At 44.9% G+C, this 17,112-nt stretch overlaps 1 protein-coding gene across 3 annotated transcripts in view; it reads left to right on the forward strand.

Moving 5' to 3' along the window:
• MYO18B (myosin XVIIIB) overlaps positions 1-7,779 on the forward strand; it is a 196,215-nt gene extending 188,436 nt beyond the window's left edge. For 2 of the 3 annotated variants that reach the window (XM_073312543.1, XM_073312542.1), the window contains exon 42: positions 4,706-7,779. In XM_073312543.1, the coding sequence (XP_073168644.1) occupies positions 4,706-5,957 (1,252 nt within the window). In that variant the 3' untranslated portion in view covers positions 5,958-7,779. The remainder of the gene's footprint in view (positions 1-4,705) is intronic. The other variant, XM_073312541.1, reaches the window with a different exon arrangement.
• Positions 7,780-17,112: the final 9,333 nt, after the last annotated feature.

The following is a 17,112-nucleotide window of genomic DNA, read 5'->3' on the forward strand; positions in this document are numbered from 1 at the left end:
CCTGTGGCACATAAAAATCTAATCTGGGCTGTAATACTTTGGGCTAATTTTGGTTCCTAGGCTTAGTATGTGATTGCTGGGTGGTGGTGGTGGCTGGTGATGCGCAGGAGGCTAGACTAGATGATCTGGCAGTTCCTTCTAGCCTTAAACCCTGTGACCCTGGTTGGGAGACAGTAACAGCCGAAGTCTCTGCTTTCCGGCCCTACTTGCATTGCAGGATGATTGTCAAAATATTCGCAAAAAGAAAAGGAGTACTTGTGGCACCTTAGAGACTAACCAATTTATTTGAGCATGAGCTTTCGTGAGCTACAGCTCACTTCATCAGATGTTGATGTTCATCAAATATTGCGGCTGAGGGGCGGACACGCCATGGAAAATCACAGACAAGTAACAACGGACCTTTTTATTTGCCGCAGTGGAGTCTATTATTACTTTTCCATGGTTTTCCTCTGCCGGCTGCCTGAGGCTGAGAGCAAAGGCCAAGGGCTCTCAGCCCTAGGGTGGCTGGGGTTCCCACTTTCAGCCCCACACACGACGGGATTACTGCTGACAAAATTGCGGTGAAAGCCTAATATTGCGGAATCCACAATATTGCAAGTGAAGTAGGGCCTTAGGTGTGATTTCATTTCTTCTCCTTAAAGGGAAAGCAGCAGCTGATGTTGCACATCAACCAAATAAGAATTCTCACAACTGCTCTTTGGACAAGGTCTAAAAGCAGCATGGTTCCTGTTGGTTGAATTTATAATATCACAGATAGGAAAAAACAATAAACAAGTGAGCGGTTCATTAAGTTTCAGACTCCAAACACTTTCGTAAGATAATGAGTCTGCTACGTTGAACAGTGCAGTGAATATCAGATTCTAACCCTTTCATGTTCACAGGCTGTTAGAGGTTCTTGCCTCTGTAGTGCAGTTTTATCTAAGCCTTGAAAACCAGAAGGAAAATTGAAGCTGCTGTCTGAAAAGCTGGCTGTTTAAATGATGAAATCCAGTGGTGCTGCAATTTACAACTTTGCTTGGAATCATAGAAATGGACAGGGGCAATTCCCATGTAAATCCTCTTGGAAGGATTACACCAGCTTTTCTGTAGGATACAATTTATGATTCCAAGAGATGACGTGAATGGTTTGGGACCTTCCATGAATTGGCTTTAAGTGAAAATTGCATGAAAGCCAGGGCTACAGCAATAGTATGCTCAGCATACTAGTATAGTCTTGTCACATGTTCCCCAGAATTTTATTGTATGCTAGTAAAATTGAAGTTTTTATGGCTCAATTTGTCTAGTGCGGGAAAGTCCAGCAGCTTGGGACCATTCTGGGTGAAAGCAGAGCTGTGTTTCTATCTGACTCATGGCTAGCCCTCTCCATCACTTGCTAGCCCCAGGTGTCAGGAGAGTTCTTAGGGCCTAATCCAAGGCTCACCGACATCAATAGGAGACTATCCATTGACCCAAAGGGCTGGTGGAGTGAGACCACGAGATGCTCATGAACCGATCAGAGGGGTGGGGAGGCCAGTGCATTTGGACAGGTGCTCCCATTTTAGGAGCCTCTCCCCTCCCTTCTCAGTTTGCTCAGGCCTCCTCCTGCTGCAGAACCTTGGTGCACCTTGTCTTACGTTGCTGGCTTTGGGAAATCAGAAGCCCACAACTGCACGGAGCAGCAGATGTTGTACAGAGGCTCAGCCGTCCCACACCATTTGATTTTGTGTATTGATGTCACGCAATAAGGAAAGTAGCTCAAATGCGCCGTTATCCTGTGACTTCTTCAGTTGCTTTTGGGTGCCAGTTTATCAACATGTCTCAAAATTTAAATTACTTTATGGTCAGTAGAGCCAGGTCTCAAGTTGCCCGGCATTGTCTCTGCAATTATTCACTACCATAATGTTACCATAGCAACTAGAACGCTTCCCTAGTCAGGATGGTTTATTATTGTCAAGGTAAAACTCCACTAGTGGTTTTGAAAACATCAGCCCTTCCATCACACACGGGTATTTATTTATATTTAGGTTCCTCTGGTCTAATCGACTATCCACACATTTTCTTCTTTTTGTTGTTAGACAAATTCAAAAGCAAGACGTTTTTTCATGATAGAAAATTATAGGTCCTAAGTGATGATGTCTGACTGCAGTGATGCAGTACAAAATATAGTTTTGTGTTAGAAAATTCTAGGCTTCCTTTACAGCAGTATCTCCAGCTTCAAAACGCTGGAAAAAATTCTTTACAATCAAATACATTTTGACAAACTCCATTCATAGTTTCACAGGCAAGAATCTGAGGGAGAGCACCCTATAGATTGTTACTTGATATTATTGATCCAAAATTATATACCGTGAAGAAACATACGATAACTCCTCAAAATCTCAGTCATGCTGCACACAAGAAACAAAGCGAACTCCCCCATTCAGATATTGTTAAAATTAAATGGGGGGGGGATGTGTTTTCAGGCCTTCAGATGAATGTGTGCGATCTTTTTTGAAGAATTTCACGTGGAACTTTGTGGCAGAAAGGCTAACAATGATTGCAATCAATTTTCGCAGTCTCTCTGCAGCAGACAGGAGAGGAAGGAGTGTGTGTGGTGGTGGTGGGGTGCTTCTTAAACTGATTGCCTTTCTGTAGTTGTTTTGCACCATGGGCACTTCTGGAGTTATGCTGCATGTTTTTTGCAGCCTGTTCTGCAAAGGCAAAGACCCACCAGCCTGTTCTGCAAAGGCAAAGACCCACCAGCTCAAAAAGGACTTTTCTTAAATCACAACTAATTTGAAATGGTGGCTAGGCCACACCTCACAGCCTACACGTCCATGAGATCCCACAGCCAAAAGGAAGGTTCATAACCTCACCAGGCACAAATGGGATAAAACTTTCCTGGTCTGTGGTGTTGTAACATTGTCCAGATTGGGAACACAGTCTCAAGGGGTTGGCACAAACCCTCAGGTAAAGATAGGGCACAAATACTTTCTCCGTCACCCAATAACTTCCCCCAGCCTACCAGCCTCATCTCATTCTTATCTGGATTGAGCTGCCGGCAGTTCACTCATATGCGCACCTCATCAGCCTCCTCATCCACCCTCCCAACAGCCCCAGAAATTCATCAAACCGGCATGGAGACAAGGTGCGTCTCTGCAGAGCACCACATTATAGTAAGAGCTCCCTCCTTGTACCGCCATCTCAGAACACTCAGCCAGGAAAGAGCAGATACAATATCTGCATAGGAACTTGGTCTTCCTTCATCACTGAGGGGAGATCGCCCTAGTGGTGTCTCGGACTCAGGGCTGTACCCAAATGGCGCAGAGTCAAAGAGATGTGTCATGGCGACTGGCCTGTCAGGGAGTTCTCTCGTCATCACCTTCCATAGGCTCCTAACCAGAAATGCTGGTTCACAGCTAGCCAGGCTGTCAGTGTCAAGCCTTGGTTTTTTGAGCTGCTCCTTTCAGAGAAGCCGGCATCTGCCATCCCTAGTGAAGGCACGGAGACTCTCCACTGGCAGTGGGAACTGATACTTTGCCAATAGCCTTTCCCAATGAGGCATGGCACCTTATTCTTGCATTTCCTCCTGCTCAATGTGTCTGCCCTTAAAAAAAAGCTCCACTGAGTCAACAACAATAATGTTCCATTCAAATACTTGCTGATACTGTTTACCAAAGAACATGCCCTTGTTAAGGGAATGGTAGGGAATTCTAAAGACACACTGTATTCCTTTTCTAGGGAAAGCTACAAGCTTTAAGAGCATCATCCCATTAATAATAGCTACGACAACGATAGCTATCAGTTGACAGGGATTAATTAGCAGAGCCTGCATCACTCCTTTAATTAAAAATCAGCATTTGTGGTTGTTTGCAGAAGGAATTCCCATACCCCCTCCATCCCTGCCCTCAGGTCTCTGCGGCACCTTCTGCCAGCGCTGCTCAAGTCTTCCATTTGCTGGTGAATGGATTCTCCCCAAATTGCACTGGTTTTAAAAGGGCAATAGATGACGTTCAATAAAGCAAAGGTTAACTAGCTCCACTTGCTTTGCTCTTTCATTGGAGTCTAATTTTACATCACAGCTAGGTTCCTGTTTCCTGGGAGCAGGTTTTTGATTTTGGCTTATGTTCCATTCTAAAAAGCTGTTTTCATCAAGGCAAATCCTGAAATACCCCCGAATGGAAGGAGTTTGTCCCGTTGTGTGTGCTGTTCATATCCAGCCCATAGCCAGGTGTTTATTTTGCTCTTAGAGATCATAATTAGTTCCTCCTACCAAAGGAAGCACTGGAGAAACATACCATGCAGTAACATTGGGATAGTGCGCTATAATTCAGCTTCATGAAGAGTCAGTGTATCATCTTTGGGTAGTGACAGAAATCAAATAAATCCCATGTATTGCTAAAATCTATTGAGAAAGCAACCCATTTTGAGGCATGTCTTGGTATGTCAGATTGATGCAGTACACTGTCTGTGATGTGATCTATCTTGAGTCAATCATTTTAGCTTCTCTAGTTTACTCAGAGACATTTATGTTGAGTTCAGTTATGCTCAAAAGTGTCATTTAATGAAACAGCTAGAGTTCATTTACTTGCAATAAGCAATTCCTACGTAGAGTCAATGGTTCAGTTGAGACGAGAAGGTAAGAACAGGTTTCTGGATACCAGGACATGGCCTTTCTGACTGACGTTGCGGCTACATCAAGTCATGTAACTTAAACTAACATGTATCTCTTTCCGTTGTTGCTTAGGATGAACAAAGAAATCAAAGATCAAGAAACGAACCGACCAGCTTCTGCACTGAGTGCTCGGAAAGGGGAATACGGAAGAACTATGGGTGAGACAGATTTTGTCAAGGATGTGAGTCATGTAGTTGGCACTCAAAGATGGGAATTAGGAAGAATTGTGGATGAGGAGGAGACTGACAGTCAGAAAAAAGCTATGGATAAATTAGGAGCTATATCTCCATCTGTGATGAGAAGGAGGTCAACTCCTACAGCAGAAGAGAAGTTTCCAAGCTCTTCATCTGCACTTTCTGAATATGTAGAAGAGCTGAGGAGGAAAAGGGCAACAGAGAAAGAGAAGGGAACATTAGGATTAGAGGATACCTCTCCCCTGCCAATCTACCAAACAACTGGTGCCTCCTCCCTGAGAAGATGCAGGACTTTCAAAGAGGATGATGAATTCCCAATAAAGTTTGGAGTCAATGAACGTACAGAAAGTACAGGAGTGCCTGCAGGAGCTAGCCTAGTGCGTTCATCCAGTTTAAAATGCATATCATCTGAGAACACAGAGCCAGCGCGCTCCCCAGCTCTCACAAGAATATCAAAGTTTGGCTCTTGTGACTCACTCCTACACAATATTGATAATTCCAGCTTAACACTGAGTTCACCAGCTGTGGGAGCAGATGCGTTCAATATATCGAGACTTAAGCCATGGAGAAGTTACCTTGAGCCATCATTAGAGGACACAGCCAATGCTGATCTGGGGAAAGAGTCTCTGGTATTTCAGAATAAGCAGTTCCGTGATGTTATGGCTGAAGGAAAGGAAAGCGACCCGTTCACTTGGAAAATACCAATTCTCAACTATGAAAGGAGAACAAATGTTGATTTTGATGACTTCCTTCCAGCAATTCGAAAATCCCAGTCAACAAGCAGTTTGTCCAGACCTGACAAGGACAGGAGAGAAGGCCAGAGGCCAGTGAGCGTTCATTTTGAAGACCAGGCTACGGCAGGCAGCACTGTTTTGTCTGAAATAAAGACCATTTCAAAGGCCAAAGAGGATGCTGGAAACCTCTCTGACTCATCTTCATCCTCTGGCTCGATCATTTCTTTTAAAAGTGCTGACAGCATCAAGAGCCGACCAAAGATTCAAAGACCAGAAGGTGAAGGATGCGTCGGAAAACTAATTACTGAAGGTGCTAAAGATGAAAGGCGATGGGAGGCAGAAGGGAAAGAGGATGACGTAAATAGCATTATGATGAAATATCTAGGAAAAGATTAAGGTAAACTTGCTGATATTCTAACCACGACCCGTCTGTACGGTTAACTGAGGCCAGCTGTTACAGGTTTGCTATTTGTGCCCCTGAGCTAGAGGCTCTGCCAGTATTTTCACTGCAAATTCTTCTCTCCAGAGGCTTCTAGTCTGGAATAGCCTAGTCCTGGCTAATAAGCAAAACTCTGACCAGAATCTACCTTTTTACTTGGCTTTATTGATAAATAATGTTAACATAATGAATAATCATCCCTTGGCGGTCCCTCCATACCAAATTAGGGCTACATTCTGGCCAGAGCAGAACTAGCCCCAAGACAGCATACGCCTCCCCTCTCCCATGTGCTGCTCCTGCTCCAGGGGCCAGTGTGCAGGAGGGAGGGACCAAGGCTCCCCCCAGCAACCCCATTTGCGAGGTGTTGAGAGAGCAGGCCATGCAGCTGCCCTGCGCACACGGAGTGCCGTTGTGCTTGGCCCTGACACAGGCTGTACAAGGGATAAAGGGAGGCTCCTTGCCCTTTCCTGACCCTTGCACTGCCTACGGACCAAGCAGGATCTGGTCCCAAGCGAGCAGTTTAAGAACCTGGTCTTTGCTTTGCACCCGGCTAGAGGAGGAAGTGTCCTGCAGGGAGCCCAATTCCCCATTGACACCAGTGCACGGTGGGCATGAAGCACCACCATTTGGAGCTAGCTGCGTTTTACACCCCCTTTGCACTGCTGTCAATGATGGGAGAGCAAGGGAATCTCTTCTGAACAGACTGCTTTGAGCCTCCCCTAGCCCCTCGCCCTTACCTATTCACTGTAATATCATCACCTAGCTCTTCTCACATTTTATTACATCGAGTGTCTCTGGAACGTTTCTGAGACTGCACCTCTACCATTTTACTTGTTTTATTAATCTAAAACATTGACGAGCCTGAGCCCCGAAACACACCTCTCCAGAGAATGTAGGTTTTGCTTCTAGTCACTCTTACCTCCTGTATTCAGTGTTTGATTCTGACAACCAGTTGGATGCAATTCTCTTACTGCCTTTGATGCTTCCAGGTTTGAAAGCAGACTCTCTAATGAATGCATCATAACCGGAACTGTGTTTAAAATAGATTAGAAAAATGTTTTGTAAAAATGCAGCCTTTAGACAAACTTATTGGATGTCAAGCTGTGACCAAATCTGTTCAACACAGGAGCGGAGGAGGTCTTAATAAAATATTTCTTTATGGGAAGCTGCATTTGCATAATAAGATGTCCCACTTTCCCCCAGACTTCATTTTAATAAAGCAAGTGGCATCTATAAACTATGAAGCCCAGTAACATCAACCAGCCAAAAAAGCATGCCCTTTGCTCGTAATGAGAGTAGGAGTGCCCAAAAGGAGAAACGTAACTTAAATGAATGAGCCCTCGATGCTGTCAGGTAGCAAAGAAAGGACAGATGTTTGTTCGCATTAGGAAACTCTGCAGAATAACCAGGGAGTGGCTCTCAGTATGGCCAAGCCCACATGGGAGTCGTCCTCTCTGAACGGACTGTGGCATCAGTAGCTGAATTGTTCTGTCCTGAATCCACGGTATGAACCGTGTCACTGAACATGCCTCTTCATACATCTTTTTCATTTTTTAGTTCCCAGAAGTTGAGACCTTGTTTGAAGCAGTCATAATTTCGTGGTTATTAGAAGACAGATACGTAGGTGGCTTTCATTGGCTCCTTCTTGTCTGCAGCATGCTATTCTTCCTGACCAAAAGCACAATGACATGAGAGACAGAGATTCGATGTGCACTACAATGGGAAGCTGTGTTCTGACCTCTGCTTGCTTTATACAAAATAAAATATTTGCTTCTTTGACTTAAGTCTCTTCTCTTCTTTCCTTTCCTTGCACTGAGAACAGGCAGCTGAAAACAAAATGCATGTATTGAAAAGTTCACCAATACGTAAGTGCAGCCCGCTGCCGCGGGGAGCTTTAAGGGACATTTCTCAGTGTGTACAGGGGTCCTTAGTATCATCTGCACTTAAGTCTTAATAAACAAAGTTTCTGGCAACTTTTACTTCAAATAGATTTTTGCTCTGTCATTGAATCTGTGCATTTTAATGATCCCACTCAAAATTCTAGCTTCCCAGGAAAGGGCAAAACTTCCAGGGTTTATTTTACTAGGTGTTTGTAGCAAAACTGTGAAGCTCTTCAGAAAATGTCTTTCACTGCCAATGTCTAAGACACTTTTTCAATCTGCTGGCACGTTGACTGGCTCTTGTAAGGTTGAATTAGGTGGGTGTTCTAACTCATTTGCTAAATACTTTTTGGCATCACCAGAAATTTTGCACTTAGGCAATTTTCAGTGTTTCAGCCTTTAGAATTCCTCACACTCCTTTTCTGCTGCATTTTTAGTTTAAATTAAACCTTTGTAGCAAGAAGCATTTTCTTTCTCACAGATGGCTGCAAAACTTTCATATTAGGGTTCATTTAAGCAGTTACACAAAGATCTTTACAATATGCACAAAACTAGGTAAACTTTTCCATCTCCTTTCTGGCTTTGTGCAGTCCTTAGCACCGCCTCTCTGCCAGCAGAGAACACCTGATATGTTCGGGTTTCCTCATGCCTGTGTCTGGGCCCAGGGTAACTTTTCCTGAGTTCTGGTGCATTTTTCTAAAGGAAATAATGGAAGAATTGTGCAGTGCCATAGATTATCTCTGATTACTGCCACACAATTTTAACACACCTGGTTAATGTCCCCCCCATTATTGGAAGCAAAACCAATCCATTGTGTAGGTTTTCCACCTATAAAAATGATCTAAATGAGATACTTGCCATTGACCTTACAAAATGGCTCTAAAAAAGCTCATCTGTAAGGGCTGAAGTTCAATCATGATCATGGTAGTGTCATGGGCTCATCTCTAACTGTACGGTCTAGTGGACCATGGGGCTTATTTTAACCTGTGCTTTGTGTGCTGCAAGCTTTGTGAATGCTCTGACTATCCTGGCTTGTGTCTTGTCTGACGTGGCTTGATGGCAATTCCTCTGTTTGGCAAACTCGTGCTCCTCGCTCGGCGAGAGCAGCCCCGTTCATGATGCACCCCGAGGTATTCGCGGGAACGTCAGTTTGTCACCACCGTGGACTGGAGAAGAATCATGTATTTCTGTCTTGCAATCTAGCGGAGAACAAATGCCTGGCTGATTTTATACTTATCAAGTAAGAATATTATTAGAGTCAGATTGAACAACAAATAACAGTACGGAGAGCATACAGCAGCGCGTGTAGGAATACACTCCCCCCTTCGCCATTCTGCACACAGCCTTGTGAGTAGTACATGAAAGTGTGAAAGGGAAAGGCCAGCAAAACTCATGTGTTAGAGCAAAGAACATAGATGCACAAGGACATGTTCCCCTGGTGAAAAGCAGGTGCTACTAGCCCCCTCCAGGCCAAGGCCGGTGGATGCTCAGTGTGGAGTTTACGGTGCAATGCTGAAACTTTTCTTGCCAGCTCACCCCCAGCATGGCGCTGCACCTACTTTTGTCACAAGCTGGACAGCAATCATATGCTGTCACTTCCTAGCATTCTGCTTTTAATGACTTTGGCAGCTGGCCCAGCTCATTTCTGAGCACAGCTTGATTCCCAGTCCAGGTAAAATGGTTATGTGAGGGAGTTCAGAGCGGGACCTTGTTGGACACTTTGCCTTTAGTGGAAGGAAACACTGATGCGTATTTGATTTGAAATGCATGGTAACGCAATGCTTGGGATTTGCACAGGCTGCCCAGAATGGTCAAGGACTCCAAAGGAACATTGCAGCCAAGCCACCCGGCACCATTGCTTGTTCCATTCATAGTAACTATTATTCCTTGTTTAGAATTTAAGCTCCTCAGAGCAGGAACCATCTCTGTCCCTTTGTCGCATTCAAACCCGTGCAAATTTTCAGTGTTTAGCCGAGGATCAACAGTAAGAAGAGCATTAAACTCCAGCGTGGACAGGGTGTAGGGGCTATTATATACTCTGCTATTACTACGAGTGAGAGCTTTCCACATTCACAGTGCTTTCCAAATATTAAGAAACTCTTACCACACCCCTGGGAGTTGGGGTAAGTAGGTCTCATGGCCTGCGCAATTAGAATGATTTCAGGCTGTGGAGCAGTTCATCAGGTGCATATGTTACCTTCGGAAAAAAGGGTCCTGCTTTCAAAGCCGAAACGTATTCAAAGTGTTCCTGGTGGAGTTCTTTATTAAAAGGGTTTTTTATGGGCATATTAAATTCCTCCAGAGTTCTCAGTGCAATACCATTAAGAAATCATGGCTTTTTTTTTTTTAAGATCCTTTTCCCTTGAAAACTGACAAAATGGATCCCCACAATACGCTGCACACTCATTATAGCCTTTGCAATTTCTGAAATGGAACCATGTCTTTTTTCAGTTCTCACTCTGTAAGAAAAAAGAAAGAAGCAAACGAAAAAATGATTTAAAAAAACCTCAACCCCTCCTCCTCCTCCTCTTCATTCATATATTACAAAAAGAAAAATCACAGATTGTGTATTTCAGAACAGAGAAATCTGTGTAGCCTATCCTTCAAACCAGCCTGAACCTCTGGGCAGCTTTTATAGCTAATAGCTCTCTGGGAAAAAAACACAACAGGACAGAATAGACTGAACATGTCAAGATCCCTGTGTTTGCCTGGGACTTTCGCCTAATGAAATTCAGCATCTGCATAAAATTTATGAGGAGAGGGGGTTCTCATGCAATTTTTCAGTGCAAATTAGATTAAGTGGCTCCCACTTCAACACATGCCTGCACATATTGGACGATGCCACAGAGTTCCCCGGTGCTGGGGACGCAAAAGGAAGAACAGAGGCTGAAGCAATGGAGATGGCTGCAGTACCTCATTCGAGGGAGTTATTGAGGTAGCATTCTGAAAGGAGTTTGTTTTGGGTTTTTACTGTCTCTGATGTATTCACCCAGCTTTCCTGCCTGCATTTTGAGTTCTGCCACATGTTTATTATGGCTGCAGACAGCAGCAAGGCTTGGTGATTCCATGCAGACAAAAGCAGACCTACACTTCCAGGCAAAGCTGAAAATGAGCCTCTGAAACTTTTGAAGTTTGCGACGTATTTTGCTTTGTAAGCCAAATCCTAGCTCATCCCTTCCCTGCATGGATTAGGGAGTGCTGAACTGGGCATAGTGATACCTCCTTAGGTACGGCCCCTTGTGCTGCCATCTCATGGGCCACGGAGGGCAGGCCTCCAATGCACACCTGCATGCTTTGGTATTCGTGCACTCTAACTCAATACAAAATGGCCATCCCAGCACAGGATTGAGAGAGCACTTTGCTACTACAAGGTGCCACACTCTGGTGAGAGTAAAACCGATGAAAGGTCCCACTGCACTTGTCGCTGGGACAGGACTACGAACCACAGTGGTTACATTCTGCCTTCGCACACTGTCCCAGGGAGTTGCAGTTGGATAGGGTATTATGTTTCCGCAGAGCGGGGCGCTGCAGTGTTACCTGCTACTGAATTCCCCCACCCCACCCCAGAGGCTGCTGCATTTCAGGGGCAAGGAAAATATCTCTCTTACCTACCACACAGCGCAGTGTGATGTCTAATTAGTTAACGTCTGCACAGAGCATCGAATGAAAGGTGCTAGAAAAGTGCCGAGATCTCAAAGTATTGTATTATTAGTGTTGGTTAGAACCCACTGGCCCATTCATATAGGGCACCATAACATTCACCTAAGAGCACGGCTAATGGCCAGGTGTACAGCTCACTTTGCCCAGTCTATACTCATGTTCAATCTTAGCACCTATTCAGTCCTTCATCACAACTGAAAGAAGCTGAGCCTCAGACCGGTCCCCACATTTCTCCCACACATTATGTACAAGGAATATCCTGACACATTATAATGTACCTTATAAATAACGCTGAGAAGAGGCACTGCATAGTCATACGCTGCCCGTGTCACTGCTTTTAGTCATAATAAGACCCTGTGAGAAACTACTTCAGCTTCTCACCACCGTTACTTTCATTTGTCAAGCCAGGCAGACGACACTAACATCAGTCATCTTGAATCAAACACTGAGAAAACTTGTAAGTGCTCATGGTCTGAGAGATGAGTCAGTCCCCTTGGATATATATTTCCTATTTTAACCCTTCCAGACTGGAAGGATCCCTGGCACCAGGACATCTGCATTTAGGGCCCCATTCAGCAAAGTCCTTAAACCATATGCTTCAAGTTCTGTGCATTGACATCCAAGTCAAGCACATGCTTCACTGGTTTGCTGAATAGGGCTAAACGGAGGCATGTGCTTGAAGGTAGATATGTGGGTGCTGAACCAGGGCCTTGGGGCTAAATAGAAAGTGAGGAGCGGAGGCAAGATGATCCCCCAAAAGAAGGGTGTTGTTACCAGTGAACCAAGATGTCCTGCCCTTCAAAGAAGTTGTTCATTTCAGGCGCTGACTCATCAAATCATATTCAACCCCAGTTCCCCATGAGTACATAGTACTCAGCGCATCTGAAGACTTTCCCTCTACAGCGGCCATAGGCTCTTTCAGTGAGCAGACCCCTCCCGGCACAGTAGGGTCCTGGTTCATGACTAGGGTTCCTAGGGGCTACAGTAATACAAATAAATAATATTAATATGAATCTCTGCTCTGCTACAGGCTTTCTGTGTGACTTTGGGTGAGTCACTTAGCCGCTCTGTGCCTTGGTTCCCCATCTGTACAACGACCTAGACCTGGCAGTCCAGGTATCCACCAATGCTGATAGAAGTTGGTCCTACACAATCGTGGGGTTAGAAAACGAGCAATGATGATGAATAATAACATGTCCAATGTTCTAGGCACAGTACCTGCTCCTTGTACTCCTGTGCTGTCTCTCCTCTCCTCATCCTCCCAGCACATCGTTCTCCGCTGTTGCCTATCCTAGCAGTGACTGAGAAATAGAACAGCTTGTGTTATATAGGCCCCAGACTCTTCCCACTCCCAGCATGCTTTGTTAAAAGGTTGCTAATAGTCAGACCCTCCCCCCCACACACACACACACCTTTCCTCTGCCCTACGAGGCAGCAAAACCAGCTGGTCTAATTGCAAGGCAGTCACTAATGTTTGGTCCAGGCTAGGTATAAATGTTCCAGGTGACAGCATTTGCATTGCTTTCCTTGGAACCCACTGCTTCAGTGCAGGGACTGTAGAAAACCACATCCTCTGGAGAAAAAGGGGGTGGGAAGGAAGAAATAGCAAATGGCTTTTTTGGCAGGATGTCAGTTGTACACAGGCACCAAAAAATGGAGATAAAAGGCACTTTACCAGCAGGACTATTGACTGGATTTGTTACTTCTCCAGAGTTCTAATATGCTCTCCTGTGAGCTAGCAGAAAAGGCCCCATGGCAGTCCAAGCTGATGGAATATTGTTTGTGGTCTTCTTACAAACAGAACTGCAATTTTGGTTAACAGTTTTTTTAATACAAAAATGACATTAATTTACTCTGTTATGTTAAACCCTGGGAACAAACAAGTGAAAGATGTTTTAATAGAAAGACTACACAGGAAATAAAGGGCCCAGTTCATCCCAGATCTCCAGGGAGCTGTGCCACACATGACACACAATTGGATCAATATTCTCGACTAATCTGGACCCGGAATGAGGTTTTGCTCTTAATGCATAGGATACGAGTGTGCCGTATTAACACTTCTAATGAGCAAAGAGGCTGGTGATAACTAGGTTAGGGAAAAGTGGGATATGCAGTCCTGGGAGAAACACTTACTGGAAAGTGATGGGAGAAGGGATTAAGGCAGCTGGTATTACGATCAGTCAATCCCAGGCTCATAGAAATCAGAGCTGGAGAGGCTGATAAGGAGGTGTCTGCTCACTTTACACTGGCCCAGGAGCATAGAGCCAGGCTAGCAGCATTGGCTGGGAGGCCTGAGACTCAGAACCCTGCCCTATTTCCCAAAGTACCGTCTAGAGCCGAGTATAGTTGAGCATCTCACATGCAGTCCAATTTCCCGTGGAATCCAAGCGCTAATGTTTGTCAGTTTAGCTATATTTCCCTTAGGAGCAGGGCCCTTAGCGTCCCAGCTCTCTCCGCTCTTGGGAACATTCCATTAGCAGATCACCTTTCTCTTTGATTCGGAGCAGGAGGCCTGGGAGCGCTTTCTTACTGGAATCAGCCACAAAAAGCCAATTCAATTATATCCCCTGCGCCGAGATCCTGATGTGAAGGCCCTGGTAATTATAGAACAGGTGAAAAGCAACATCTTAACGAAAGCCCCCACAGAAGAACAATTAGGTGGAAGCACATGGTTCTGTGCCTGGACGGCTGCCCAGCAAAGGGCTGCACGGCAGCTGCTTTCAGGCAATCACTTTCTAATCAAACCTCCTGTCCCTGGCTGTGGGCTTAGCCCGCACCGCTGCAGCCCCCAGAGAAATAAAGCAGTTAAAAGAGCTAGTACAATGGTGAGCCAAACCCGCATTTCAGTTTCTTTGGCCATTAGTTAGCTGCTCCCTGCAGCCACATTTACACGGTTGGCCTCCACAGGCTCCGCAATCCCTGTGCAGCCAGTGGGGCATCCTGCTCCGTGGTTAGAGCACCGTGCTGTGACAGCGGCCCACAGTGCTCGGGGAGCGGGCTGCTGGGAACAGCTGTCCTCTTGGCCTGTTGCCAGGAGGACGCGTGGCTCAATAGTGCTAGTGTGGACAGAATATTTTTGCAATAGAGTGGAAAATACGCCACTCAACAAGCTGTTTGTTGCAAGGACTTTTCACGTACATGCACAGAATGAGTGCTGCCCTGGGAGGTTCATTACATCGATTGATCCAACAACCTTTAGTTGTGCATGCTAATACAATCTGATCAAACTTTAATGAGACCAGGCTCACCTCTGTGGCAATGCAGGATATTGCATAAACCAGCAAAGATGCTGCGCAAATGACACGGGCGGTGGGTGTGAGGACCCCATAAGGCATGTATGCAGTGGGAGGGGATGGTGGATAAATGGGGAGCTGAGTTGTGTCTGAGAGGAAGGATGGACAAGTGGTTAGGACACAACCCTCAGATTTGGGAGGGGCTAATTTCCAGATCTGCCACAGACTTCCTGTGTTACCTTGGGCACACAGCAAATCACAGAAATGTCGAGCAGGAAGGGACCTTGAGAGGTCCTTACATCCAGCCCCCTGTGCTGAGGCAGGACCAAGTAAACAGACCATCCCTGACAGGGGTTTGTCCAACCTGTTCTTAAAAACCTCCAGTGATGGGGATTCCACAACCTCCCTTGGAGGCCTGTTCTAGTGCTTAGCCACCCTTAGAGTTAGGAAGTTTTTGTAATATCTCATCTAAATTTCCCTTGCTGCAGATTAAGCCCATCACTTCCTGTCCTACCTTCAGTGGACATGGAGAACAAATGATCACCCTCCTCTTTATTACAGGCCTTAACGTATCTGAAGACTATTCTCAGGTTCCCTCCTGTGGCTTCTTTTCTCAAGACTAACCATGCTCAGGTCTTTTTAATCTTGCCTCACAGGTCAGGTTTTCTAAACCTTTGATCCTTTTTGTTGCTGTCCTCTGTTCTCTCTCCTGTTTGTCCACATCTCTCTCAAAGTGTCATGCCCAGTACTGGACACAGAACTCTACCCAAGGCCTCACCGGCGCCAGGTAGAGTGGGACACTTACTCCCTGTGTCGTATGTATGATACACCTGGTGACACCCCAGAATTAAATCAGCCTTTTTTTGCAACTACATCATGTTGTTGGTGCTTATTCAGTCTGTGATCCACTGTAACCCCCAGATCCTTTTCGGCAGTGCTATGACCTAGCCAGTTATTTCCCATTTTGTAGTGCTCCGTTTCATTTTTCCTTCCTAAGTGCAGTGCTTTGCAGTTGAATTTCATTTTGTTGATTTCAGACCAATTTTTCAAGGTTGTTTAGAACTCCTCCAAGGTGCTAGCAACCCTTCCCAGCTCAGTGTCCTCTGAAAATTTTATAAGCATATGCTTCTGTCATAAATATAAAGGGAAGGGTAAACACCTTTAAATCCCTCCTGGCCAGAGGAAAAACCCTTTCACCTGTAAAGGGTTAAGAAGCTAGGATAACCTCGCTGGCACCTGAAAATGACCAATGAGGAGACAAGATACTTTCAAAGCTGGAGGGGAGGAGAAACAAAGGTTCTCTCTGTCTGTGTGATGTTTTTGCCAGGACCAGAGCAGGAATGCAGGTCAGAACTCCTGTAAAGGGCTAATAAGCAATCTAGTTAGAGATGCGTTAGATTCTGTTTTGTTTAAATGGCTGATAAAATAAGCTGTGCTGAATGGAATGTATATTCCTGTTTTTGTGTCTTTTTGTAACTTAACGTTTTGCCTAGAGAGATACTCTATGTTTTGAATCTGATTACTCTGTAAGGTATTTACCATCCTGATTTTACAGAGGTGATTCTTTTACTTTTTCTTTAATTTTAATGATTTAATTGGGGATTGCTCCTGCTTTGAGCAGGGGGTTGGACTAGATGACCTCCTGAGGTCCCTTCCAACCCTGATATTCTATGATTCTAATTAAATTCTTCTCTTAAGAACCTGATTGCTTTTTCATTGTTCTTAATACCAAGGGTTTGGGTCTGTGTCCACCGATGCAAATTGGTGAGGATTTTTATCAAGCCTTCCCTAGGAAAGGGGGTGTAGTGCTTGGGGGAATATTATGCGGGGGGAGACGTTTCCAAGTGAGCACTTCCCTGTTCTTTGTGTAACACTTTGGTGGTGGCAGCTTTTAACCTAAGCTGGTAAGAATAAGCTTAGGGGATCTTTCATGCAGGTCCCCACATCTGTACCCTGGAGTCCAGAGTGGGGAAGGAACCTTGACAGCTTCACTCTATTATCCAAGTCATTAATGACAGCATTGAATAGTACCAGATCCCGGACAGATCCCTGTGGAAGCCCACTAGTTACAACCCCCACCCCCCAGTTTGACAGCAAACCATTGATAACTACAGCTTTTGATAACTATAGCTTTTCAACCAGTTATGCAGTATTTATACACTTTGCAGTAATTAACCTACACCACATTTCCCTTGATTGCTTATGAGAATGTCGTGTGGACTTGTGTAAAATGTCTTATTAAAATCAAGATATGTCTATTGCTTCTCCCCACCCTGTAACTCTGTCAAAGAAGGAAATTAAGCTGCTTTGGCTATAATTTATAACTCTGTTATCCTCTA

Source organism: Lepidochelys kempii, chromosome 15 (genome assembly GCF_965140265.1).
Source record: "Lepidochelys kempii isolate rLepKem1 chromosome 15, rLepKem1.hap2, whole genome shotgun sequence".
In the NCBI taxonomy this organism is placed as follows: Eukaryota; Metazoa; Chordata; order Testudines; family Cheloniidae; genus Lepidochelys; species Lepidochelys kempii.